Source organism: Mustela lutreola, chromosome 9 (genome assembly GCF_030435805.1).
Source record: "Mustela lutreola isolate mMusLut2 chromosome 9, mMusLut2.pri, whole genome shotgun sequence".
NCBI lineage: Eukaryota > Metazoa > Chordata > Mammalia > Carnivora > Mustelidae > Mustela > Mustela lutreola.
Window position 1 is genome coordinate 116,569,397 of NC_081298.1, and position 26,749 is coordinate 116,596,145.

General features: G+C 41.4%; 1 protein-coding gene across 10 annotated transcripts in view; it reads left to right on the forward strand.

Annotated features, from left to right (window-relative positions):
* The window catches only part of LTBP1 (latent transforming growth factor beta binding protein 1), a 403,430-nt gene that overhangs the window by 296,517 nt on the left and 80,164 nt on the right, over window positions 1-26,749 (forward strand). For all 10 annotated transcript variants that reach the window (XM_059188603.1, XM_059188601.1, XM_059188606.1 and 7 more), the window contains 5 exons: window positions 6,349-6,471; window positions 10,253-10,375; window positions 12,320-12,442; window positions 20,147-20,269; window positions 25,926-26,051. In XM_059188603.1, the coding sequence (XP_059044586.1) occupies window positions 6,349-6,471; window positions 10,253-10,375; window positions 12,320-12,442; window positions 20,147-20,269; window positions 25,926-26,051 (618 nt within the window). The remainder of the gene's footprint in view (window positions 1-6,348; window positions 6,472-10,252; window positions 10,376-12,319; window positions 12,443-20,146; window positions 20,270-25,925; window positions 26,052-26,749) is intronic.

The window sequence follows — 26,749 nt, forward strand, 5'->3', positions numbered from 1 at the left end:
TTTGTGTAAGATGGCAATAGAACAACATCTGCCTTTTGCAGGCATTATTAAATGTGCAAACACCGACCTAATCCCAAATCGCTATAGCTAAACAAGTCTTCTAATTAGTCATTATGTTATTATTGAATACCTAATTATGTACTTAATTCCAGAGAAGACTTGAAGTTGTAAATAAGCAAAACAAAACAGAATAGAATGGTGGTTATCAGGGGCTGAGAGTTAGGGGCATTGGGAGGATGTTGTTTAAGGGTACGAACCTGCAACTGGCAGGTAGATAAGCCCTGGAGACCTATCGCACAGATCAGTGTTTATAGTCAACAGTGCCATCTTATAGTGATTATAGGCAACAGTGCTGTATTATAAACTTCAAAGCTGCTAGGAGGCTAGATGATAACTATGTTCACAAAAAAAGGAAATAATTATGTGACATAAGAGAGGCATTAGCTAACTTTGTTAATCACTTTACAATATATAAGCGTACCAAATTATCACTTATCCTTTGTCATATGTCAGTTATATCTCCACAAAAGCAAACAAAAAACCACTTTTAACAGCAGGAAACATACCTGTGTGAGAAAGGACCAACACCATAGTAACAAAAAACTTCTCTTATGTTGCTACAGAGGGCTTTGACTTCATTATTTTATTTGGTATCAGGACAGTCATCCCTATAGTACAGATACAGTGATTGATTCCCAGATAGGTTAATGGTCTTGCTTATGGTCATAGATAATAAATGGCAGAGCTAGGACATGATCCCAAGTCTTTTATCTCCAAAACTAGTGTTCTGCTCTTTATACTACCTCTTCCTGTACACATAAAAAAATAAGAGAACAAAGCAATATGATTAAGATAATGAGGAAAGAAAAGTTCATAGAGAGAAGATCTATGGGTGGGATGGGTGGGAACCATCCCTGGCAAGCAGCAGTAAGAATGGCTGAGGGATTTTTGACTCTAAGATGGCAGTCTCCACCATAGATAGCCCCAGTTGAGTTTTGTTGAAAGACAAAATGTTCTTTCAGAAAGGGGAGGTAGGAAGCCAGTGATGTGGTAGGATTAACGAATTGATTTTCTGAGATCATCTTTGGCTCTTTATCTCGGATGTACATAGCATTGGCTCTTCTCCAACTTTGAAGAACAGTGATGAGTCTTTGAGGGATGCATAACATATTTTTGTAGGCTGCATTGCTACTGCTTATCTTAACTTGGTCAAACTTGACAGAGGGCGCCTGAGATCCTGAGGATTTCCTGTACTGTGAGAGCGGTTTGTTCCATCCCACTGGCCTAACCAGCGTCGGTGTCTGACTTCACCATGCTTGCTTTTCTGTCAGAAATGTCCTGCCATCATCTTCACTATAAAAGACTATGTATACAGAATAGTTGAGGGTTGACTGAAGTAATGTCATGTTGGGGGTGGGGAGTAATCTTGTATTTTCCTGTAGTCATCGTGACAAAATAAGATGTTTCCTTTGCATATCAAATGGAGCTCACTCATTGAAGTCTGTGGTGATCACTAAGGAATAAAATGAGACTCAATGACCTCTGAAGAATGACTGGTGTGCAGTGTTGAGAGATTCATTTCCTTGAAAGCACAGGAAGTAATGCAGGTAAACTGTTGTTCTAAAACCAAGTCTGACCAACCTCAAGGAGCGGATGGGTAAAGTGGAAGGGGACAGCACAACTTTGGACTTTGAAATTTGTGTGAGGTCAGCCACTGACCACCCTCTGGACCCTCAGAGGGGGGCTTCAGGTTATCTCGTGTTCTCCCAGGACAGTAGGAAGGGGAATTTCAAAAGGGTTCCTGACCCAGAAAAATTATATCCCAAGGCAGTGAGAGAATTTGCAGGTGGATTTGCTGGCCAGCTGAAAGTCATCTTTGTAAAAATTGTGGAGAATGGAAAGTTGCCAGAGAGCTGGGAAGAGATTAATGTCCTCATTTTCCCCCAAAGAAAAAAGAAGCTGGAGTTCAGGAACTAATGACCAGTGAGCTTCTTATTAATCTTAACAAAGAAATGTACGCTGCAAGATTTAAATGGTGAGGTGAAACATTTTTTTTCGGAATTTATTTATTTATCTGAGACAGAAAGAAAGAGGCAAAGGGAGCAGGAGAGGGAGTCTTAAGCGCATCCCATGCTGAACATGGAGCCTGACACAGGCTCGATCTCATGACCCTAAGATTAGGACCTGAGCCGAAACCAAACATTGGATACTTAACTGACCGTGCCACTCAGGTGCCCCAAGGTGAAACATTTTAAAAGAAAAAGATGATCGTAAGAATCAGCCAGGGTTGGGGCACCTGCGTGGCTCAGTTGGTTAAGTGTCTGCCTTTGGCTCAGGCCATGATCCCAGGGTCTTGGCACTGGGCCCCACATCGGGCTGCTCAGCAGGGAGTCTGCTTCTCCTTGGTCTGCCCCTCCCCTGCTGCTCATGCTTTCTCCCTCTCTGTCTCTCAAATAAATAAATAAAATCTTAAATTAAAAAAAAAAAAAAGGAATCATCCAGTGTTCACTAAGAACAAATCATGTCCACTGTTTTGACTCCCTCTTCTGATAGGCTTCTGAGAGGAGCAGATCATGAAATCCTATAGACTCTGGTTTTCCACAGGCCTCTGTTAGAGTCTCTTGGGGTGTTGTAGATGACAGTGATCAATTTGGATTGGGTAATAGTGTACTGGGATGGATGCATAAACTTTTGAACAATCATATCCACAAAAAGCTGACCTCATAAACCCCTGGCAATTTCCTTACTGTGGGAGGTTTAATTAATCCACTGAATAGCAGATGCCAAATTATGTCCCAAAAGCCCATTGGTAAATTGTGTTTTGGGAATTTGGAACACATTTTTCTGTGGACAGAGTGTTTTTCATGACGTTTCTCTTTTGAACTGATTATGTGTATACATCACAAGAATTTGGATAATCTGACTCTTGTACAAGACCATAACCCTAGAGTAAGATGAGATTTGAGCTCCAGTACAGAAAACCAAAGACTTAACCGTCTCCCTCTCAGAGGCTATGGGTGTTGGATGGTGGAGTGGATAAGGACTGCCTTGTTTCCCAAAACACTGATCCTCCCAAGGGTTTGAAGTAAGAACTGAGGGCACACTATCTGTTGATAACACTCAAGGCCCTACAAGTTTGTATCTTTGACTTCATGGAAGAACGCTGGAAACCACAGAGGGTTTTTAAAGGACCCATATGATCGATTGTACTTGTATTTTAGAAGACTGGCTACTGGCTGGATTAGAGAGGGCAAGACTTGTAGAGAAGCAGACTTCGGCAGTAGCCCATGTGGGACAGAACGGTGGTAGTAAGAATGAAATGAAGCTGGTGTAGTTGAGAGATACTGGGAAGATAGAATTGAATTGACTGTTACAAATCAAATGTGGGGAAAGCGGGAGAATAAGGAATCTAGAAAGGATGACTCCCAATTTCTGACTTGGGCATCTGAGTGGATAGTGGTACCATATATTGACCTGGAATAAAAGAGACACAGGGGGAAAGAGGAGTTGTAGCGGTGAAGACTTGGAGGTGCCTGTGGGGCGTCAAGGGGAGATGGCCAGTGCACTGACCAACTAGGTTGCATGGGTCTGTAGTTTAAGAAACAGGTCTAGGTGCCAGGTAAAACAATGAGTTTATTTCACTCCTTTTACATCCAAGCCTCACTCCAGGCACCTTCCTACTATGTATTCTGTTGTTGTTGTTGTTTTATATTGAGGTATGATACATCTATGGTGTTATATTCGTTTCAGGTTTACAACACAGTAATTTGATATTTGTATACGTTACAAAATGACCACAGTAAGTCGAGTGAAAGTCTCTCACCCTACCTAGTTACAGAATTAAAGAAATTTTCTTATGATGAGGACTTTAAGGCCAACTCTCTCCGCAGGTCTTAAATATGCACTGTGATACTCTTCATTCAAGTATCCTAGAAGTATCAAGCATTTAAAAAAAAATTTTATTTATTTGGAAAGAAAAAGATTTTACTTATTTGTGAGGGAGAGAGGGTTTTTGCAAGTAGAGGAACAGAGGGAGGGGGACGAAAAGGATCCAAGCTGAGCACAAAGCCCGATGCGGGTCTCGATCTCACGACCCTGAGATTATGACCTGAGCCAAAATCAAGAGTTGGACACTTGGCCGGCTGAGCCATGCAGGAACCCTCGTATCAAGTATTTTTTTAAAAAAGTATTTCATGACTGACCATCTAGGCTGTCTTTTAATCTGCTTTTAGAAATTGATTGTGTCATTGCATTCCGTGCCCTATCGTCACATTTCCTAGTACACGAATAATCAGAGAGAACAATCCATACATTTCTCAACTTTTTCACGTTTTTGAAACCGATCCAGATACCAGACGTGACATCTTAACGTTGCTGTCTGGAATTTACGTGCCCCATGTCTCGGCTCATTCTGTCCCACTATTTACTTTGGCTCCAGAGTTTGGCTGCTTCTTTCAAGTTGTTTGCGTTCGGTGTTTATGAAAGTGGACTCCCACAACCAAAGAAACGATGGACGATGAGTCAATCTGGAAGTGCTATTTTTGTTGTCACAGAGTAGGGTCTAGCTCACCATCGTGAGTGATTCCGTGAAAGCCAGGCAGAGCACACAGATGGTGCTGGTTCCTTGGCTGTTTTGTTTGCATGTGAAGCGTTTGCCGGTGTGCCCCGCCCCCCACCACCATTGCCTTATTTTGGTAACGCTCTATTTCTAGCGATCATTGTGGGAACACCAGAATACAGGTTTAATGAAATGCCGTGCACACAAATGCAGTCTGAACTCTGGAATGCTGAATTAGAGCTCAACCTCTGATATGCATGGGTTGGCAGCTCCCTGCCTGTTCATAGTAAGAGGGCGGGGAGTTTTATTGCTTTCATGGTGAGCATTGCCAAATGAAATGGATGTAGTCAAGAGCATTTTCCTCTGCTCTGCTGGCCTGCCTTACGATTAAGATGCTTGGATTAAGTTACAGACTGTTGTAAAATTAAGCCTACATCATGACTTTGTGTGTAGTTTCAGCACTTGGTGGTTTAAATTTTTCCCCTTAAGGTGAGGAAAAGACGCCGTGTGTCTTCTCACGGCAGCATACAGTGGGCTTACTGGAAGCAATCAGGTGGGGCATAGAACCCAAGTTTTTCTTTTTGAATTATCAACATTCTTTTTTTTTTTTTTTTAAAGATTTATTTATTTGTGGGTTGGGAGAGTGAGTGAGCAGGGGCGGGGCAGAGGGAAAAGGAAGAAACTCAGGCAGACTCCCCTGCCGGAGCTCAACGCAGGGCTTGATCTCACAACCCTGAGATCATGACCTTAGCTGAAATCAGTCAAGAATCGGACGCTGAACCAGCTGAGCCACGCAGGCGCCCCTGCGTTCCCAACATTCTAGTGAGAATGTGATGGATGCTGAATGAAACCAGTGGGCACTTCAGTGGTGGTTTTCTTTGTCAGTGCTGTGTTAGCAGGTAATAAGCAGACATTCCTAATCCTCTCTTCTGCGGTTTGTATCACCACACTTAACATGGGTGACTAGAAACAGATCCAAAGGAGGGAATGGTCTTTGGAGTTATGCTGACTGGATGCTCCTACCAGCCCCCAGTTTCAAACCCTGTGGCCCTGGGCAATCTGTTGGAACTTCCTCAAGTGTTGGTTCCTTTGTCTGTCAGTGGTCGGCTTGTATGGCTCCCGTTGGGATTAAACAAGCTCAGACATGCACGGCCTTTCGTGCTTCCATGCGGTGAGTGCTTGGTGAATTTGAGTATTATTTTCTCTGTCTCTGCAGCCTGTCCCCTACCTTCAAACTGCCCACCAGGCTTGTTCGTCCCCTAGACTGGTTTTTCTAATACTGATCCAGGGCCATCTTTGAACATTGTGTTGGAGTCTTTTTCACCTTTCTATTAAGAACTGTTGTGGTTTCTCCAGGTCCTAAGGCCTACCTTGGGCTTTCGCGCACGTTCACTTCCTGCTGAAATCATCAGCTCCCAGCTGGACCTCAATACCTCTTTGATTCTTTGGAAGACTTCATTGTGTCGGGGAGGCTGCTTTAAAACTACCCTCTCTTCTGCCCTCCCCTCTACAACAAGCTTTCCGTGGAATTGGTTCCTAGAGTGTGTTTGGTTCCTTCCCTGAGTTACTTTGTCCAGAGTAAATCACGGCACGGAGCTGTCATACACGCAGCTCACACCAGAGCTCCTCTTCCTCCTCTGGGCTCATTTGAAAACTTACCGTAAAGAATCTGTACCTGTTGGAGGATGCACCGTTTCTATTTTTAGCCAAATTCAACTTTATTCATGTTTTCTTTTTTTTTTTTCTTTGTCTTTGTGGGTTCCCCTCGCCCTTCTACAACATTCCTCAAGACGTGGACGAATGCCTGGAACCACAGATCTGCACAAACGGCACGTGCTCCAACCTTGAGGGCTCCTACATGTGTTCATGCCACAAGGGTTATTCTCCAACGCCAGACCACAAGCATTGCAAAGGTAAATGCTCTTATCGGATTTCTCCTTTTTATTTGAACTACACTTGGGACTATGTTAGAGTAATTAGCTTAGAAAAGAGAACCCAGGGGCACCTGGGTGGCTCAGTGGGTTAAGTCTCTACCTTCAGCTCAGGTCACGATCCCGGGGTCCTGGGATCGAGCCCCACATCGGGCTCTCTGCTCAGCAGGGAGCCTGCTTCCCCCCACCCCACCCCCGCCTGCCTCTCTGCCTACTTGTAATCTCTCTTTCTGTCAAATAAATAAATAAATCTTAAAAAAAAAAAAAAAAGAAAGAAAGAAAGAAAAGGGAACCAAAAAAAAAAAAAATAGAGAAAGAAAGAGAGAAAGAACCATGTTACCTCTCATTTATTTTGACTGAGCTACTCAGAGCACATTTTTGTTGGCATGTTTGGAAGTCACTCCTCACTGTGGTTACATAGAGACCATATCTATTTACATAGAGAACAGCATATTTTTAGAGAGCATCTGTAAACCACAGACCTATTTATTTCGTTTCTTCTCATTATAAAAACAATACAATTCCACCACTCTATGAATATACTAAAAACCATTGAATTGTACACTTTAGACGAATAATGTGGTGGTAAATTATACCTCAATAAAATTGCTGTCACAAAACATTCATCATAAGGGCGCCTTGGGTGGCTCCATCCATTAAGCATCTGTTTTCAGGTCAGGTCATGGTCTCAGGGTCCTGGAATTGAGCTCTCATTGGGTTCCCCGCCCAGTGAGGTGCCTGCTTCTGTTTCTCTGTCTGTCCCGCTTTGCCCCACTCATGGTCTCTCTCTCACTCCCTCCCTTTCGTGCTCTCAAATAAATAAATAAAATCTTTTTCAAAAAACATCCACTGTAGAAAATCTAACAAACAGAAAATAAGCAAACCAAAAATAAGAGTTTCTCAATCTCCTTCATCATTAGTCCTCTATTTTGGATATTTTCTATCACTAAGATCATGTATGTACAATTTTGTATCTTGCTTTTTGTCACTTAATAGTGTATCATGAGCATTTTATACATCATTAATAATTCTTCTCAAATACTATTTTTGAAAGCTGCTTAATAGTCCAGTGTGTTACTATTTCAGCATTTTCTTGCTGTTCTTATGTTGAACAACCACATTTTTTTTTCCCAGTGTCTCATCATTATGTGAAAAAAAAAAGCAAACCTAACAAGCTTTTTTTAAAATAAAACTTGGTCTGGGGACGTCTGGGTGGCTCAGTGGGTTAAAGCCTCTGCCTTCAGCTCAGGTCATGATCCCAGGGTCCTGGGATCGAGCCCCACATTGGGCTCTCCACTCAGTGGGGAGCCTGCTTCTCTCTCTCCCTCTGCCTGCCTCTCTGCCTTCTTGTGATCTCTGTCTGTCAAATAAATAAATAAAACCTTTAAAAAAAAAGAAAGAAAAGAAAAAAGAAGTGGGTATTGGAATATCGGAACCTAGCTCTGACACTCAGAAGTTGAGCTTGGGTAAGTTTTCTTCCTTTGCTAAGCTGTACTTGTTCATCTGCTCATCAGTAACAATAAGTACTCGCTTAGGGGGATAGGATGATTGTGTGAAAAAAATACAGAAACGGAGAATGAGATAACGCAGGGACAGAGTCTGACACGTAGTTGATGTTGTTATTCACCAAGTCATAGGCAGGTACAAAGTTCTGTTAAAGCCAAAAAGTGCTTGTGTGCTGCTGGGAAAGCTACCCAAGGTGCTGCTGTTCGACCTTGGTCTTAAAATTCTGAATATGGAGGGGAGAAAACCTTAGGAGGCAGAGAAAGCAGCACATGTCAAAGGCTGGAGGTGTGAAAGGGCTGTTATCACCACTTGCCAGTGAAACTTGCCCCCCTACTCTGGTTTTCCTGGTGTCTGCATCGCAGTGTGGGGTGGGGTCAGGCAAGGCCCCCATCTGCTGCTCTAGAAACCAAATATACACTGTTTTCCTTACTCCCCAATCAAGGCGCACGCTTTGTACGATAAATTATATAACATATTTCTCTGTATTTATTTCGTAAACTTTCCCAAACCACCTCAGCTCACCAATGTCAAATTCTTCCCAGATCTTAAATCTGCTCCTTTTCCAATTTTCCAGCAACTGCCAAATCTCACCTTGGTGCTAAATATTGACTTTGTTTCACCTCACTAAATCTACTAACAACTCTTTTCTTTTTTTTTTTTTTTAAGATTTTTTTTTATTTATTTGACAGAGAGAGATCACAAGTCGATGGAGAGGCAGGCAGAGAGAGAGAAAGAGAGAGAGAGAACCAGGCTCCCTGCCGAGCAGAGAGCCTGATGTGGGACTCGATCCCAGGACCCTGAGATCATGACCTGAGCCGAAGGCAGCGGCTTAACCCACTGAGCCACCCAGGCGCCCTAACAACTCTTTTCCATGTTGTAAATATGCTATCTAGTGTATTAATTCAGTACTTGTTTCTTTATTTCTTTTTTGTGTCTCTGTTCTTGTATCTCTTTGTACATTTTAGCATTATATGTCCTAAACTTATAAATACCCAGAGATAGTCTCTGTTGTAACTCTGAACTGGATTCGTCATAGTGATATGTGCGAAAGTCCCTTAGAGAAATCCTTTTTCAGGGAAAACGATATGCTCTGTTTCCATCTCTTGGCACAAAAAAGAGAAGACATTTGTCCTGCATGCCTGTTTTATTAGAAAGCGTTCTTTTGTCGTAGGAATTATGTGCCTCATCAGAAAAGGAAAAGGCTTCTTTATCTGTAGAATTACACTGCCTCTGTCCCTGTGGTCGTTTCAAAGACCCAGAGATCACCTTATTCAAGATAACTAGGTTGCCGCAAGTTGTTCCAAGTGTGCATGTCATTACCGATAATGAATTACTTCTGACAATATTCCCGACATAAATGAGTAACTTATGTAAAGATGTCTGGCGTACCCTGACAGGACTTGGAATGGAGGGTATAGTCTTGCTGCAGACATCTTCACATGGGAATGCTTAATTTGTCATCTTCTTTGAGAAAGTCTAAAAGAGTCCAAGGCACTAAAAATGTTGTCAGACATTACGTGAGGTCCAACCAGCTCCACACTGCTGTTGTTGGTCTTAAGTTCTTGGACTGACGTCTCAAGTATTTAATAGAATGTGCTGAAAGGAAAACGTGAGGTAGACAGTTCCTTGCTGTCGACCGCTCCTAAAGCTAATGGACCTAGAGCATTTGGAAAGGTGCAGCATCGTTCTGAAAGTGACATTCAGCTTGATGATTTAATTTCCCTATTGGCAGCCAATAGTAGGCAGCCGGGACTTTCTGTGGTGGTGATCCATTTTCTTTACAAATAAGTGAAACAAAAGTTTCTAGTAAACCAAATTAATTTCTCTAAAACAATTATTAAAAAACGCATTCATGAGCTGCAGTTACATTCATAGTTTATGTGGGCTCTCTCAGAAAACGTGGGATAATGTGACACCTTCCTTACATCGGGATACAGTTCCAAAGGTTAATGCCACAGGAGAGGCTAAGAAATACAGATTTGGTCAGGAAATAGGTAATCGTCGGTCGTACTCCAGGGGAAGGACTGTGCCCCACATGGAGTTCTGAAAGGTTTCAGATGCATTTTAAATAATAGGATAATAAGATATTTTCAGAAGAAAAGAGTAGTTAGACATTGATCTTTAGGACATAGTTTCATAGCTTGATTTATAGGCTCAAAGTTTAGATAACAGTGTATTCTAGATATATAGATATTTATATATATATGTAGATATAAATAGGCCTGATTTAACATAATTTCCCTGTTTCTATTTACAGATATTGATGAATGTCAGCAAGGGAATCTGTGCGTGAATGGGCAGTGCAGAAACACGGAAGGCTCCTTCAGGTGCACCTGTGGACAGGGGTACCAGCTGTCAACGGCGAAAGACCAGTGTGAAGGTAGGAGCGTGGCCCCGTGAACTGCTGTGGGTTTCGCTTAAGCCCCTGGCCTGAAAGACGGTATTCAGGAAAGGGGGTGCCTCTCAGAAACTAACTGCCTGGTTGCATGATAGCACCAGAAAGCAAGCCCTCAGCTGAGGTCAGAAAAGTCCGTAACACAGGATAGGAAAGGGTTAAATCTGAAAAATAAGGTATTTGTGATTAGTGGCTGAGCATTCGGCTTAGGAAGAAAAAGCGTTGCCCTCTGTGTAATTCCTTGCTGCGGAAAATCAGCTCTATTCAGTTCATTCGAAAGTTTTACCTACTCAGATTTTAGTAATTGGAAGGTCGTTAGATCAGCCTGGCATGATGCTATGGAATGTTAATGACCTTCATCTTGGTGTCTCTTCCCCTTTCTAAAATTTTTCCTTTTAAAAAAAAAAATGTTACTGAAGAAGGCTTTTCAGCAAGAGTGAAAGAACAGCATCCCCCTTATATCATGGGTAAAGTTTGTGAAATACATCCTGTTCCCGCAGGTGATAGTATTTTGGATCTTGCTGAGGCTGACCTTAGACTTAAAATATAAATTTCTTCGAACTTCACACAGAATTACTTCACTTCTCGATAAGTATGTGCTTCTTGAGCTTGAAGATACTACGATATCCTGGTGACAAGCACCAGAGTCCAGAGTTCTTAAACAGAAAGGTCATTTAAATGCCATTTATTTAAGAACAGAATACACACTCTATAGGACCAATAAGGAAACAAATCATATCCGTGTCTGTATGTAAACTCTATTTAATGGGTGCAAATGTCTTCTAAGATGCTATTATAACTGATGGTACTAAGAAGAGATCTACCGACATTATCACGGCCTTCCCTATGCTCCCCTCTTTTGAACATTTGAAGGAAAGACATTACAGTTCCTAATCTAGAAGTTGAGAACACACACAAGCATACTCATACAACACAGGTAAATTAATTTGTTCTAGATTCTACAAGTCCATCTCAAAGTTTTTTATGTGAGTTTGTGACTCCTGACCTTAATTAGCTAAGCATTTATCAGATGCCCACTGTGCATAGAGAACTACAAATGAATGTATAATAAGAGAAGAGGTCTGTCTCCAGGTAATACAATAAGGCTCACATATGCATAATCCTTTCTGTTGAAGAGCCTATGATGTCACTAAGTCAGATACATGCAAAACTACCCACCATATTATCAATAGGGGCAATCCAAGGTTAGGTGCCCAATGCCATGATTATCAACACGATGCTGTAACAGAGCAGGGGAGAGTAGAGTCGTGCGGGGTCCCTGTGGAAACTGATGTTGATGCTGACTCTTCTAGAATCCCAGAAGTAGGTCAGTGTGCTCAGATGTGAAGAACAAAGCCTGCCAACAAACAACGTGAATTAACACCTGCCCACCATAAAATGCTAGATCATCTAAGTCAGAAAGGATGTGGTAGACATAGCCCCCCCGTCAGGAGACTTGAAGTCTCATGGTAAAAGTAGAAGAATTGAATACACGCAATGTATCACTGTGCCATCTGTTGGGCAGTTATGACGCATGTGCAAGTAGTAGGCAGTAAGCTGTCGTTTGCTGACCTCTGCTTTAGACAATGACAGGCCTAAGTGCTTTTAACCTCGGTGTTCTACTTGAACTTCTAAAAGAGATTCAAGAAGCTAAGTTGAGGTTTACAGATTACAGCAAAGTATTTGCCACTCATCGATGAACATTGGGATGCATATATACAGATTCTTAGCTTCCTGGTTAAGATTTTAAGTTCATCTGGATTTTCCCTCCTGGGATTCATGACTTTTTACTAGAGATCAGTTTAATTCACATAACCAAGAGTCTAAATTGGTTATAACTAGATAGTTCATAGACTTCTTTACATGCATGATTAAAAATATTTTTAGAGTACCGCTCACACACTTTCCTTTTACTGTCTTGCCCGGTAGATATTGATGAGTGTCGGTACCATCATCTCTGCAGTAATGGACAATGCAGGAACACAGAGGGCTCTTTCCTCTGTGTTTGTGACCGAGGCTACAGAGCATCCGCCCTTGGGGACCACTGTGAAGGTGAGAACTGCTCCTGACTGCAGAATCCCAGAGAAATCTGGACATCGTCCTGCCTTCTGTCCTTGAGTCCTACCTTCTGACCTCACAGTCAGGACACTAGGTTCCTGCAAAATCATTTTCCCTGTGGTTACACAAATAATGAAAAGAAGCCAGTAGAATCCAGGTTTCCCTTGCACTGCTCAGAGCTGGGTTTTAGAAGTGTGATGCCAGCTTAAATACAGAAAGAATCAGTTTCACTTTCCTCTGGTTTAGATGGTTTATCCCAGGTCTATGGTTCTGAATGGTTCAATACCTTATTTAAGCAGGACCAGCATCCAAATACGTAAACACAAGTTAATTTTCCAGATAACTGTGAAGCTTCTTGTGAGCTAAATTTTATTCAGTTTTGATTTTTCTGTGTAAGTATTTCTAAAAGATACCCCAGGTGTACAGCCCTGGGTAATTGTTAGCCACCCACTACCCCACCACCTGCTGTGCCTCCCAGCCTCGGGGTGGGTCAGGGCTGCTGAGCTGATCTTTCCCCAGCACGTCACATGTGATTTCTCTGAGCTCATGGTCTGCTCAACTCACTGTCTTTTTCCCTGTTCGTCCTCTGATGTCCCGCATGTAAACCCTATCAGTTGTGAAACCAGAAATGTGAGCGAGGCAGTGTTGTGCCTCACATAGAGAGTTAGCGTCTGTGAGTGAGAGGTTGGACCCCACCTTGGAGAGAAGCACATGAGCTTTTGGGTGAGGGGTTTTATGGCACAGATGTGACACACATTGAAAAATGGCCATGATGCTTTCTCACTTGTCATCCCTCTTGTTTGGGAAAGAGCCATCATACTTCCTAGCACCCTACTTTCCTGACCAGAGAACTTGGCAGAACAGAGACAGCCTTTCCAGAGGGCAGTCAGGGCAGCTTTAGAGGCCTTAAAATGAATGTTAGTGCTGAATAAGTAAATCATCTAGGATTTGATCCAAAAGTAAGGATGGTGTTCAAATGGGTCTTCACTCCAGTCAAGAGGTGTAATCAACATACGTATTGAAAAACAGGCAAACAAGTGATGAATCAAGATAATGAAATTTGATTGAAAAATTGTGTGTTGGGAACTCTATAACATTTGGATAACAGTTAATGACTCAGCATAGTGGCTTTCCAAGCTGAGAGAGGCAAGCGTGTAGCTGGGGACCGGCCATGGAGGAACCTCTTCCAGAGTAAACAGGTGACGGGACACATGGTAAGGCCCTGAAAACCTAAGCTGACCACCAGCATCTCTTCTGTCCTAACCCCTGACCAACATAGAGGGCAACCAAGGCCATTGACTGGTCCTCGGTAGAGGGCATGTTGCTCTCTTTCGGCTGTTTTAATTTGTTGCCCATTTCATCAGAAGTCCAAATTTTTAGTCTGTCAACATCAACTACATGAAAAGCCAAATAAAAGCTTTTAGCCCACTTTCATCATTGTTAACACAGATATTCGATAAGAAGGCTTCTTTTGGAGTATATAATTGGTCCTTTTTCTCTTAAAGTCAGAGATAATTTCCCTAGTGTTCTAGGTTATAAATAGGGTTGGAGTCCATTCAAGTAATTCAGTGCTGTCTTTGAAACTCTTAGTAGCACTTCAGCCTGCTAATTCCCAACCAGTAGTGTTTCCGACCCTCCCCAGTGGTATTCAGCTGTAATTAACTGAGCTCTTGCTGTTCACATGCCTCCCCCAGCTGTGGGAGGAAGAACCATCTTTCTTGTTGGCTTCTATATTTACATCTGTAACTTCCCTCTCATAACTCTGCCAAAGGCCTTGTTTTCTTGCAGTGTTTATCCTCAGTCCTTCCGGAAGTCAAAATCTCAAGTATTGTGCCAACTTCTGTGTGTTACTTGCTCCAACACGCTCAGTAGCCATTCGGCCTGCGAAGGCTGGCCTCCATTGTTGTGGTTATTAGAGATCTTGGCATCTCAGCCTTCAAAAGCTCTGCCTTTTTTTTTTTTTTTTAAGATTTTATTTATTTATTTGACAGACAGAGATCACAAGTAGGCAGAGAAGCAGGCAGAGAGAGAAGGGGAAGCAGGCTCCCTATGGAGCAGAGAGCCCGATGCGGGACTCAATCCCAGGACGCCGGGTTCACGACCTGAGCTGAAGGCAGAGGCCACCCAGGTGCCCCAAAGGCTCTGCCTCTGACTTGTTCCCCTTCTAGATACAATCTCTCCTTCCATGCCCCATCTTGGCACGTTCCCCAGCCCGTCACTGTGATTGGTCCATGCTAGTCCCTTGCAAAGCCTGAAAAAGATTTAGGATTTACTCTGCCTTTCTGTGGCCCCTCTCTCTTGGTCGTTTTTTGTAGACCAAGTCAAAAAAAGGAGAGAAAAGAAGTGCTTGTATTTGTTTCCTCATGACATTTCTTTCCAAGTCAAAATCATTCATTCTTTTCATGCATGCATTCATTCCACGAATAATTGTGTTCCCAGGATGTCCCAGGTATTGTTCTAGGTATAGGATATACAACAATAAACCAGACAGACAAGAATTCCTCCCTTTGTGGAGCTAGCATTCTAGTGAGGAAGATATACATGATAAATAAGTAAAATATATAGTTTAAGTGACAATAAATGCTATGGAAAAAAAACAGGGGTATATGGACAGTGGGGAGAGGGGATGGGGCTGACCTTACAGAGGCTGCCTTGAGATCATGGCATTTGGTTATTGATAGGAAGATGATTCCATTCAAAGGAATAGCAGGTGCAGGGGTGCCAAGAAATAGGGTTTGTGGAAGAAACTAGGAGTTGGACGTGGGCACTTTAAATTTGGGGTGCCTATCATGAGTATCCAGATGAAGATCTCTAAGGGGCAGTTGGACCGGTGTGTGTAAAATTCAGGGTTGAGTCCCAGACTGTGAGTCATTAACATGTAGCTAGTGTTTAAGCTGTGAAATTGGAAGACGTCACCAAGGGAGTGAGCATAGCTAGAAGAAAGAAGGGGTTCAAAGATGGAGTTCTGGCCCCTCATTTTAAGTGAGCAGGAGGATAGGAAGCAACCAAAGGGATGAAGAACAAGTGGCAGGACAGGAAGGAGGGAAATCAAAATCCAAGAGAAGAAAACATTTCTGAGAGGAGGGAGTCATGGACTGTGTCAAACATTGCTGCTTAGCAGAATGAGGACCAGAATCGACCAGGGGATTAAGCAGGGTGGGGATCCCTGGTGACTTTGACCAGTGCATTCTGAGTGAGGGTGTGACCAAGACTGACATTGTTTCCTTAGAGCCTCCTGCCCAAATCCTAGAAGCACTCTGTCTTTTACACCACCCTAGGCAGAGGTGCAGGACTGTCCCATGTTGGGCTCTCTCTCAATGTTCAACCTACTTTTTCTTTTCTTTTTTTTTTTTTTTTTTTTTGCTTTTGAAGATAGAGGTCTTTCAAAAAATTTAGACTAAATCACACTCTAATGTAATGCAGGGTTTTCAAATCTATACAATCATTTATAAATACTTAGAATACTGTTTCTTTTCCTCACATAGGTTCTCTTAGATTTTGAAAAAAAAATCAAATGATCTTAAAGTAGTACGACCAAAGCTGACACACTTTCATTATGCGAAGGCAAACATCTCGGTAATGTAGTGTTTCCCTTGTGGGTGAAATTCGTGTTCTTAGGACTCTCCTTCGTCTTTTTTGAGTTGAGATTCTTCACACGACGCTGACGATGAAATCTGCCTTTCCCTGGTTATCCCAGTTTCCTACAGAACAAGGAAAGGTACATCTGAAACCCAAAGGCCCACATAACACCCATGAAAACAGCCATGGAGCTGTTAGAATAAGGGTGGAAAGTTGGAGTTCTCATGGCTGCCCGATGGGAAAATAAAATGGCACAACCACTTCAGGGGGCCTCTCCGTCCCAATTTAGACCTACTATAGATCCCGCCACTTCCCCTAGGAATTTACTCAAGGCAAATGGAAGCCTGTGATTACACAAAGACTTACACAAACTGTATTCATAATAGCCAGGCTGTAAACAGTCTAGACACTCATCAAAGGTGAATGGGTCAACAAATTGGGGCACATTCATACGGTACAACACTTCGTGGCAATAAAGAGGAGAGAGCTGTTGGTACACACAGGCCCTTAGATCAGTCTCAAAAACACTGTGCTGACCAGAAGAAGCCAAACAGAAAAGGGGCACAAGAAAAACTTTAGGGTCATGGAAATGCCTACAGCTTTCTTTTTAATGGTTGATCTAATATATTCACTTAATCCATGTTTTATGACAGAGAGTCATACACAGCAGACTAGCATTTATCCCCATGTGACACAATCATTACTGAAAAAAAATCAGAGGGTTGGAGCTTATGAATTATTTTCATAGAATTTATATCAAAAATAAATACCTAAAATATTTCAGGGAATTTTTATCTATTTTATATCTAAAATTTAAAAATTTATATTGAGCCTAAAAAATATTCTCTATTAACTTTGTTTCCACTTTTAGAAATCTTGATATACCAAGTGTCAGTTAGCTGGCGAATAAAACGTTCTTTGGCATGGGAATGAAACCTGAAGGTTTCACACCTCATGGGAGACCCTGGTTCCTACAAGCTCTTCTCTCTCTTGTGCATAGTTTTCCTGTAGTGTCTCTTTCGTGGTTAATTAGGAATGGAAATTTAAGGGCAGACTGGAAAAAGAAGCAAAGAGAAATATCACCAAGCCTTATTTTTGTAACTACAGAATAACATTCTTAGAGATATCTCACAGGTCCTTAAAAAAATGATCACATTTGCGATGATTTAAGAATCCAGCAGTGAGGGGCGCCTGGGTGGCTCAGTTGGTTGGGCAGCTGCCTTCGGCTCAGGTCATGATCCCAGCGTCCTGGGATCGAGTCCCATATCGGGCTCCTTGCTCCGCAGGGAGCCTGCTTCTCCGTCTGACTCTGCCTTCCACTCTGTCTGCCTGTGCTCGCTCTCGCTTGCTCTCTCTGACAAATAAATAAAATCTTTAAAAAAAAAAAAAAAAAAAAAAAAAGAATCCAGCAGTGATCCCAACAGATATAAATGGATAAAGAAATGTCTGTACTTTGTACGGTGGTCACAAGAATGTATCTACATTTGTTCAAACTCAATGAGCTAGACTCTTAAAATTCAATGCATGTATTGTACGTAAATTTCACTTGAGTGACGTTGGAAAAACACACTAAAGAAGAAGGGATACCCTACTTTAGGTGTGACGAAGTCACATCATCTGTGTTTTATGTCCTAGGGTCAGTATTCAGAAACATTTTAATGTAGGCTTTAATGTAGGCTGACTTGTGTCTCTTCTAGTGGAGCGAAACTGTAGAAGTGTTTTCTTGTTTCTCTTTTATTTGCCTCATGAACAGTTATTAATAAGTGGATTGGGCTCCACAAGGAGAATTCGATTTGGTGTGCCAGCGTTTTGAACAGGACAGTGAGGAGACTGAGACTGTAACTGTCTCCCTGTTCACTTCTTCCTGGAACTTCTCATGCATTTTCGCAGCAATCATAATTATTGGCAAGAAATGCCATCATATGCCTAGTTCTGAGAAACAAAGAAGGTTTTGTTCCTTAGCTTTCTTCAGTGCTAATAATTGAAGTCCTGCACAGACAACAGAAGAGGGAGTCATGGACTGTGTTAGGAGTAATGAGCTCTGACTGGAAGTAAATGTGGTAATAAACAGCCCTCATGAAAGATCTGCCCAGCATTCGCGCAGTGAGGGGGGTCATTAATTGTCTCACATGCTCACAGTCAGAACTCATTACTGGTTACGTAAACCATGTTTAGTTGCATATGCTATAAATATATGCATTAAAAAATCCAGTCAACCTCAAACCTATTGGTGATAGCTGCTGAGTAAGTGACTTAAATGGAGCTTTTGATCTTGCTGATGCCCTTTCCTGCCAAAAGCGCCCCCTACCTTCCCTCCTCCACTTTCTACTCTGTGGTCCCAACTTCAAGCATGTGACATGAAGCCACCTTTGGTTTTATGATATCTCTTCTCCGAATCCATGTGACACATGAAGTTGGTACTACTCTTTTGACAAGTAATTATATATTTTGGCAACTCTTGGGTTGAATTTTTTTGGACTTACAAAGCGATGTAATATTTTGTGTTTATTTTTATTAATATAATTTAAATCATTTCTGTTTGGGAGCAGAAATCATGCCAAATACTTTAAAAATTTTCTTATGATTCATAGTACAGGATCTTGTATAAATAGATGCTCCAAATATTCTTTTTTTTTTCTTTTTCTTTTTTGAGAGGGAGAGAGAGGTAGGGGAAAGGGCAGAGGGAGAGGGAGAAACAATCTTAAGCAGATTCCTTGCCTAGTGTGAGCTCTACTCAGGACTTGGTCTCATGATGCTGAGATCATCACCTGAACCAAAATCAAGGGCCAGACACTTAACCGACTGAGCCCCCCACCCCCACTTGCTTTCTTTGCTTATTTATTACTTATTTTGCGGGGGAGAGGGGGAGAGGGAGAGAAAGAATCTTAAGGAGGATCCACACCCAGTGCAGAGCCTGATTTGGGGTTCAGTCAAAAGGACCCTGAGATCATGATCTGAGCCAAAATCAAGAATGGGATGCTTATCCAACTTAGCCACCTGGGCACCCCTAGATGCTCAAGATTTTTCTTAATATTTATGTATTCATTCATTCATTCATTCATTATTTACTTTGAGTGGCCTTCTTCTTTAATGAAATAAAATAACATTCACATTCCCACAAAACTATAGGTAAAGTGTATGATGGAAGTTACTTCTATTTTTTTCTTTTTTCTTTTTTTTTAATTAACATGTAATGTATTATTTGCTTCAGGGGTACAGGTCTGTGAATCATCAGTCTTACACAATTCATAGCACATACCCTCCCTGATGTCCATAACCCAGACACCCTATCCTCCTGTCCCATCCCACCACCCCCCAGCAGCCCTCAGTTTGTTTCCTGAGATTAAGAGTCTCTTATGATTTGTTTCCCTCCTGATCCCATTTGTTTATTTTTTTTTAATTTTATTTATTTATTTAAGAGAGTGAGTGAGAGTATAAGCTGGGGGAGGGGCAGAAGGAGAAGGACAAGCAGACTCCCAGCTGAGCAGGGAGCCTGACTCTGAGCTGGATCCCAGGACCCCAGGATCATGACCTGTGCCGAAGGCAGATGCTTAACTAACTGAACAACCCGGGCACCCCTCTTAATTCATATTTAAAGAATATTTTTATTCCCTGTTGTCACCAAGAACATAGCCAAGTGAATTGTTTAGTACAAGACTTTGATGTTTTCTCTTCCCAGTTTCATTTGATGTTAATCTCTTAATTTATTTATTGTTCAAAGCCAAAATCCTTTCAAATTGTTTCATTTTTAAAAATTAAAAGTTAAAAAGCGGGGCGCCTGGGTGGCTCAGTAGGTTAAAGCCTCTGCCTTCGGCTCAGGTCATGATCCCAGGGTCCTGGGATCAAGTCCCACATCGGGCTCTCTGCTCAGCAGGGAGCCTGCTTCCCTTCCTCTCTCTCTGCCTGTCTCTCTGCCTGCTTGTGATCTCTGTCTTTCAAATAAATAAATAAAATCTTTTAAAAAAAGAAAAAAAAAGTTAAAAAGCTGTCTTCCATTAAACATTATGTTATTGTGAACAATGCAAAATAATGTTCATTTACATGAATGCGTGTAAGAGTAATGCTTAATTTTTTAATATAGTTTATTCTGTCTTTTAAATTGTTAAAATTGACTTACAGATATCAATGAATGCTTAGAGGACAACAGTGTTTGCCAAGGAGGAGACTGCATTAACACTGAAGGGTCCTATGATTGTACTTGTCCAGATGGATTCCAGCTAAATGACCATAAAGGATGTCAAGGTACTTCTCTGCTTTTTAGTCCTAATTTACATAGTTAAATTCTGTGATGACTCCTGATGGTAGTCTGCGGCTTTATCCATTTATATGTAAATGAGCTGTGCCAAATTATAGTTTTGAAATCTCTTTCTTGGGTCTACATCAACTATGGGAAGTCCTCACTTTACACTCAATATTAACTGAAACTCGGGCATTTTGGAACTGTGTCCTAGCTCTGCAAACTTCTGTGGTAGCTGAGATCACCTGTACTTTGCTGTTCCTTCCATGGGCCAATCTTGGTGCTAGATTAAAAATTATCTTCTGGCTTTTTTTTTTTAAATGTCTTTTGTGGGTATGTTTCATTTTGTCTCATGGATGGTATTTATCCTTTTTTTCCGTGATCCCTGTTTTTATCCAGTATTCAGCTTTTTCTCTTCCTAAAAAACAAAAAAACAACTCGTTAATAATTTGGTCAAAATTAGAGGTATAGAATGCAGGGTTTTATTATTTTCCTTAAAGTGCTATCACATTGCATCTCCCAAAAGTATAGAGGACACAAGGCACTTGTAAGAATACAGCACCAATCATAAGAGCTTTAACTGAACACCTACTATGTGCCAGTTGCTGTTAGGAGTTCATAGATTTGTGGAGAATTTAAGAGGCAGCTTTTCTTATATCCATTACACATGAGTAACTGAGGCTTAGGGAAATTAGCTTGGTCCTCCCAAATAAATAGTAGAGATTTGAGCCCAAGATCTTTTTCCACTATTCTTCCCTATGTTGCCCTACCAATTATTACCATGTTTATAGCAATAAGGGAGGAGACTGTGAGACTCCATATTTGTCCCCCTGTGTAGTACACTGAGTTACTGGTGATGCTGGGACTGAAAAATCAGATTGTTGGGACACCTGAGGAGCTCATTCTGTTAAGCATCTGCCTTTGACTCAAGTCATGATCCCAGAGTCCTGGGATCAAGTCCCACATCAGGCTTTTTGCTCAGAAGCCCGCTTCTCCCACTGCCTGCTGCTCCCCCTGCTTGTGTTCACTTGCGTGCTCTCTCTCTCTGACAAATAAATAAATAAAATCTTTTTTTAAAAAAATCAGATTGTCTAGATCCTTCATCTCAACTTTTTTAGCTCTACCTGGCTGCCATGCAGGGTTTCCTTTGTATTAGTCTTAATAAATCCATGCCTATTTCTTCCACCGAAGGCTCTCACTTATATTTACCTTTATACTTATATCTGCTACTTGGGTAATTTTTTCCCCCTAATGGTTTCCCCTCCATTAGCGAACTCTGCAGTATATCCCAAAGTACGTATAAGTAAAGGTTGTTGGAGTTCTCCTTTTCCACTGCTACTGGACATGAATAACTTTTTAATTCTGCATTGTCCTCAATTATGTCTTCTCTTTCATGTCCCGGATGTATAGTACTTGAAAGGGAGGATTTGTGTACTCTCTAAGACGTAGCGTTGGAATCATATTCTACCCTATGTCCGTAGTATTATCCACATCCATCTATATGTCCCTGTGACACCAAAGATTTGGGCCTTTGCCTCATGATTTTTAAAAATTAATTTACTTACTAAGCCCAAGATTTAACCATACTGCGATGTTCCCCATTGGATGTCCTATATTCATTTGTCATTGTGATGCAGTAAGGTGAATTTAAATTTTTTCAGTATTTTCAATGCAGAAAGTAAATGTGCTTGGATTTAATGCAATGGAGAAGAAATACTTGAATTATAAAATTACTGTGTGATTATTTCCATTTTGGAACTTTTTCATCCTCAAATGAATCTTTATTTATATAAAAATGCCAAGAGTTACCTCCTAAAAAACCCCGGTATTCTGTTTTTATTGCACACGTTTGGGTTTGAAAGCAGTACTTTCTTTCCTCCTTCCTTTCCTCCACAATTTTTGACCAAATAGAGGCAAAATAAGTCTTCTTTAAATGGGCAGTGATTTCATATTGCAGATTTCACAAACTCCTAGAGTTAAATCATAAGGAAGTAATTTAGTCATCTGATTTATTAATTATACTACTGTCTTCTCTCAGTACATTCAATTTGTGATTTGGTATCAACTCTAATATGTCACTTCTCCAAACATGTTTTATTAACTGTAAATCCTTATTAAGTTGACTTCAGGCTCAGTCACATGGGTGATTCTTTTTTTCCAGAATAAATGAATACGTCTGCTTAAAAAACTTAAATCCAAACACATGAAAAATATTCCTGAAACAGGTTTTAATGCCGTTTAGAGTATTATCTATGAATCTTCTCCACCACCCACTTTCTCCGATTAGAGGCTGTTTATAACGGCAATGCATACTCCTCTTGTTTTAAATCCTGTCCCTCTGGCTGTGCCACTGGAGGCAGCCTTCTGATCTTTCACTCCGCCTGAGGTTACTAGCCTACTTCTGTCTAATCTCATGACCAGGTCCCATTCTGTACCCAGGCGTCAATTTCAGTTTTGTTTTAATGCTGAAAATGAGATTGACGCCAGTGCTAATCACCATGGAACATATAATATATGAATGACATTTTAAAGCTTTAAACTTTACCCAATAAGCTGAAGATAGTTCCATATTCAGTAGGGCATATTCGGTTGGAAGTCTAAGACTCTCTTCCCACAGCAAAATCAAGGCTGCTATGCAGACAGCATGGCAATTCCATGTTAATAGTCTCTGTAGGAATGGGACTGTGTACATTGGAGATTCAGAACACACTTCAGTTTTGCATTTTGACTTACAGATGCCAAATTGTGAATTTCTGTGGAATCTCGGACCCATGAAAGAAACCCAACTTAAATATAGTCTGGCTTTCAGCTGAGTTGCTAGCAGCATAGTTTAGAAATGCCTCAATAAGTACAACCCAAATTGGATGCATATGTTTCTCTAGTTCCAGATATTCGTGTTGTTCTTTCTTAGCAGTTTCCTGGAAAAAAGTCTGGGAATTCATCTTCAGTTCCTGTCATCAAACTTTTTAGACAATTATTTGTTAATCAGTGAATTCTCTTGAAGCAAGCCCTTCATGCATTATTCCCTCTGCAAAGCTGCAAGTTGGCAGCTTTTAAAGGGCCACATGGAGGCATAGGATGCAGTAAGGAGGAGGTTTGGAAAACCTCTTGGGCTCCACAAGATAGATATGGACCTTGGGCTTGACCCCCTCCCCAGGCCAGTGGAACTTTATTGAACCTTGTTACCCAGATAGAGGTAACCCAACACAGCAGGCTGGAAAGAAAAAAATGAAACTAAAAGCCAAGAGATGGTCAGAGTTCAAAAAAAAGATGTCCAGTCTAAGGTATTACTAGTGGGTCGGGACGAATCATAAAAGGTATTGGAGATTTTATAAAAGAAGTAAAGGGTTTCACAGGGTGAAGTCACATTGAGAAATAGTCAAGTAGAAAATGATTCATTGAGCTTCCTTGAAATGCTGTTAAATCAGTGACAATAACAAGAGCGGGAAGATTGTTTAGAAATATGAGTAATTCCTGCTTGGTTTCTTATTTTGATTCAGTTGTGGATAAGCCAGCTAGTGCGAATTATATGGCCAACAGAATGGTAAAGAGTTAAGAATTGATGTAGACAGATGAATAAATCAGTGGTGTTGACAGAGGGTCAGAGTGAAGGGGACAGGCCAAAAAGAAGAGCACCAGGAGATCCTGGGTGCAGAGAAAGGAATAACTTTATGGAGGAGAACTCTAGGGTTGATGGGTAAGCATGTTCTCGAGGGAGGTCACTGGGAAGGGCTCGTAATCCATACGTTTTCCATGTGCCCATTAAGCTTTACAGCAACTCATGTTGGCTCCTGCCTCCCCTATTAGACTGTGAGCTTCATAATGGCAAGGACCCCAGCCTGTTCAAACTTCTCTTAGGAAGCATTCAGTAAATAGTTTTAATTGAATTAAAGATGGACTTCTAAGAAAGTGCATCAAGGACCTCTTTACTGAGAGGTAAAAGAGGCTTCAGGAAGGTAAGGAAATGGCCTTAGAAGGGCTCCTGCCTGCAGGGTTCCAAGGACCTGTGATAGTTTTCATGGCCCCAGTTAACTAAGAGTATTTTAACGAATCATGGTTTAATTAGGAGAGCATGACCATAACTGAGATTTTGTGGTGGGCAAACATCCCTAATACACTGTGAACGTGCTGTACTAGGAGTTGGGGACTCCATTCAGACACATGGTTCTCTTCAAGGAGCTGTCAGTGTAATAAGGGACACAGATGAGTAAAACACTGATTAAAACACAGTGCAGGGGCACCTGGGTGGCTCAGTGGGTTAAGCCTCTGCCTTCGGCTTGGGTCATGATCCCAGGGTCCTGGGATCGAGCCCCATATCGGGCTCTCTGCTCGGCAGGGAACCTGCTTTCCTCTCTCTCTCTCTCTGCCTGCCTCTCTGCCTACTTGTGATCTCTGTCAAATAAATAAATTAAAAAAAAAAAAAAAAAAACAGTGCAGATAGGTAGTTGCATGGGTCAGTACCGGTGTGAATAAGTGACCATTCTCCAGGAGTCATTAATATCATCATGTGGGCACTCGTGGCCACAATAATTAGCACTGGCTTGATAGAACATTTCACTTCATGCATTAGAAATGTTTAGAAGTGCATCATGACCCTGGCCATGGGGAGTGTAATCACATTTCATTGAGAACAAACAGGTCAGCACAAGACTTAACGCTAAGACGGTCAGCACATATGAACAGCGGTATAGGTTCATGAGTGTTAATAATTGTAGCTACCACTTGCTGACCCTTCGTTGTCCGTTAGGCACTGCACTAAGCCCTTGACCCGTCATTCAAGAATTGGCATCACAAAGCTGTGCAAATAATAAAAACTTCACTGATCTGGAAGACCTTCCTTTTCTTGTATTTTATTTCTTTTATCCATTTTCTACCAAGTATAGATGGGAGGCTGTTTCATTTATATATTCAGCAGACATTGTGAAGGCCCACATTAGGGACCAAAGGGTATTGGTAAGGCATGTCCTGTTTTGCCCTTAAGAAGTTCATGTTGTGTGGACGCCTGGGTGGCTCAGTGGGTTAAAGCCTCTGCCTGCGGTTCAGGGGTCCTGGGATCAAGCCCCACATCGGGCTCTCTGCTCCGCAGGGAGCCTGCTTTCTCCTCTGTCTCTCTGCCTGACTCTCTACTTATGATCTCTGTCTATCAAATAAATAAATAAAATCTTTAAAAAAAAAAAATGTTCACATTGTGGGAGTCAGTCGGCATGGAGGGGACCCAATGCTGTGGGGCTCCAACAGCTGTGGGAAAGATCAAAAAGAACACAGCATGCTCATGAATGAAGACCATTTCTCAGAATTTGTTTCTTAGTGTTCCTCAAGCCTCCAATAGGTCTTTAAAAAAAGTATGTTAAAAAATAATAATAAAAAAATTTTTTAAAAAAGTATGTTAAGGTTGATCGTCTGAAAATGAAAATGCTTTTTTTCATAAATTGAAAATGGTTGAATGTGGGCTTATTCATATAATTGAACCAAAGTTGTTTCTCCCTTAAAACTTGTGGTCTGGTGTAGGTACAAATAGCGCATTTGGGCCACAGAATAAGTGTCCGACCGTTTTGTTAATGGAGTTGCTTACTGTATGTCCAGTAAGCATGTTTCATACTATCATATGAAACCAAAGGAAAAAAATTTTTTTCACATATTTGGAACTCGTTTCAATTCCAGATATTAATGAATGCGAACGACCCGGACGCTGCGGTCCTCGTGGAGAGTGTCTCAACACAGACGGTTCTTTTCACTGTGTCTGCGAACAGGGTTTCTCAATTTCTGCAGATGGCCGTACATGTGAAGGTAAGATAAACCGTCAGGAGGCCTATAATTATCTCCTGATAAAGCAGAGAGGAAGGAGATCACTTTCTGTGAAACAGACAAACACCAGAAGACACTATGAGACACTCCTGATTTAAGGCCTCCAGGCATGTATGTATCAAGGTGACTCCTGCCCACATTCACGACTCAGGAATTGCTGAGATTTACGCATAGGATGACCTAAGGTTATAATGATGCTAGTACTCACAGTTGATTCCACTACTGGTACTGAATTAATTCATGGAAACATGCAGGACATGATGATTTTAGGTCCATGGGGGAGACCCAAAGGAAACCTGTAAGCAGCCTCCTTGATACAGCTCAAAACTCTGCCAGTTTTGATTAAAAGATATGATAGTCTTCACCATTGTAAACATGTCTTGTGTGATTCTTCTCTGAAGCACTGTCAACAGGGATTTTCCAGTTGTTTCTCTAACATCCTTAGCTGTGGGTTGGTGTATGTCCTTGCCCACTGGTATTTATTACCTTCTAAAAAGTTAATTGTGTTGTAAGATATTCAGATAACAACGTTGGCTTTCCTCTTTGCAACCTCGGTGTGTTTGCAGGGACACAGAACTGTTCATAGTCCTGAGATTTATGTTCTTAATGATTTATTAAGAGTTTGATAAATTGAGGAATAATTCATCTGAACCATTCTAAAAGTAAACTGAGAAGATTCC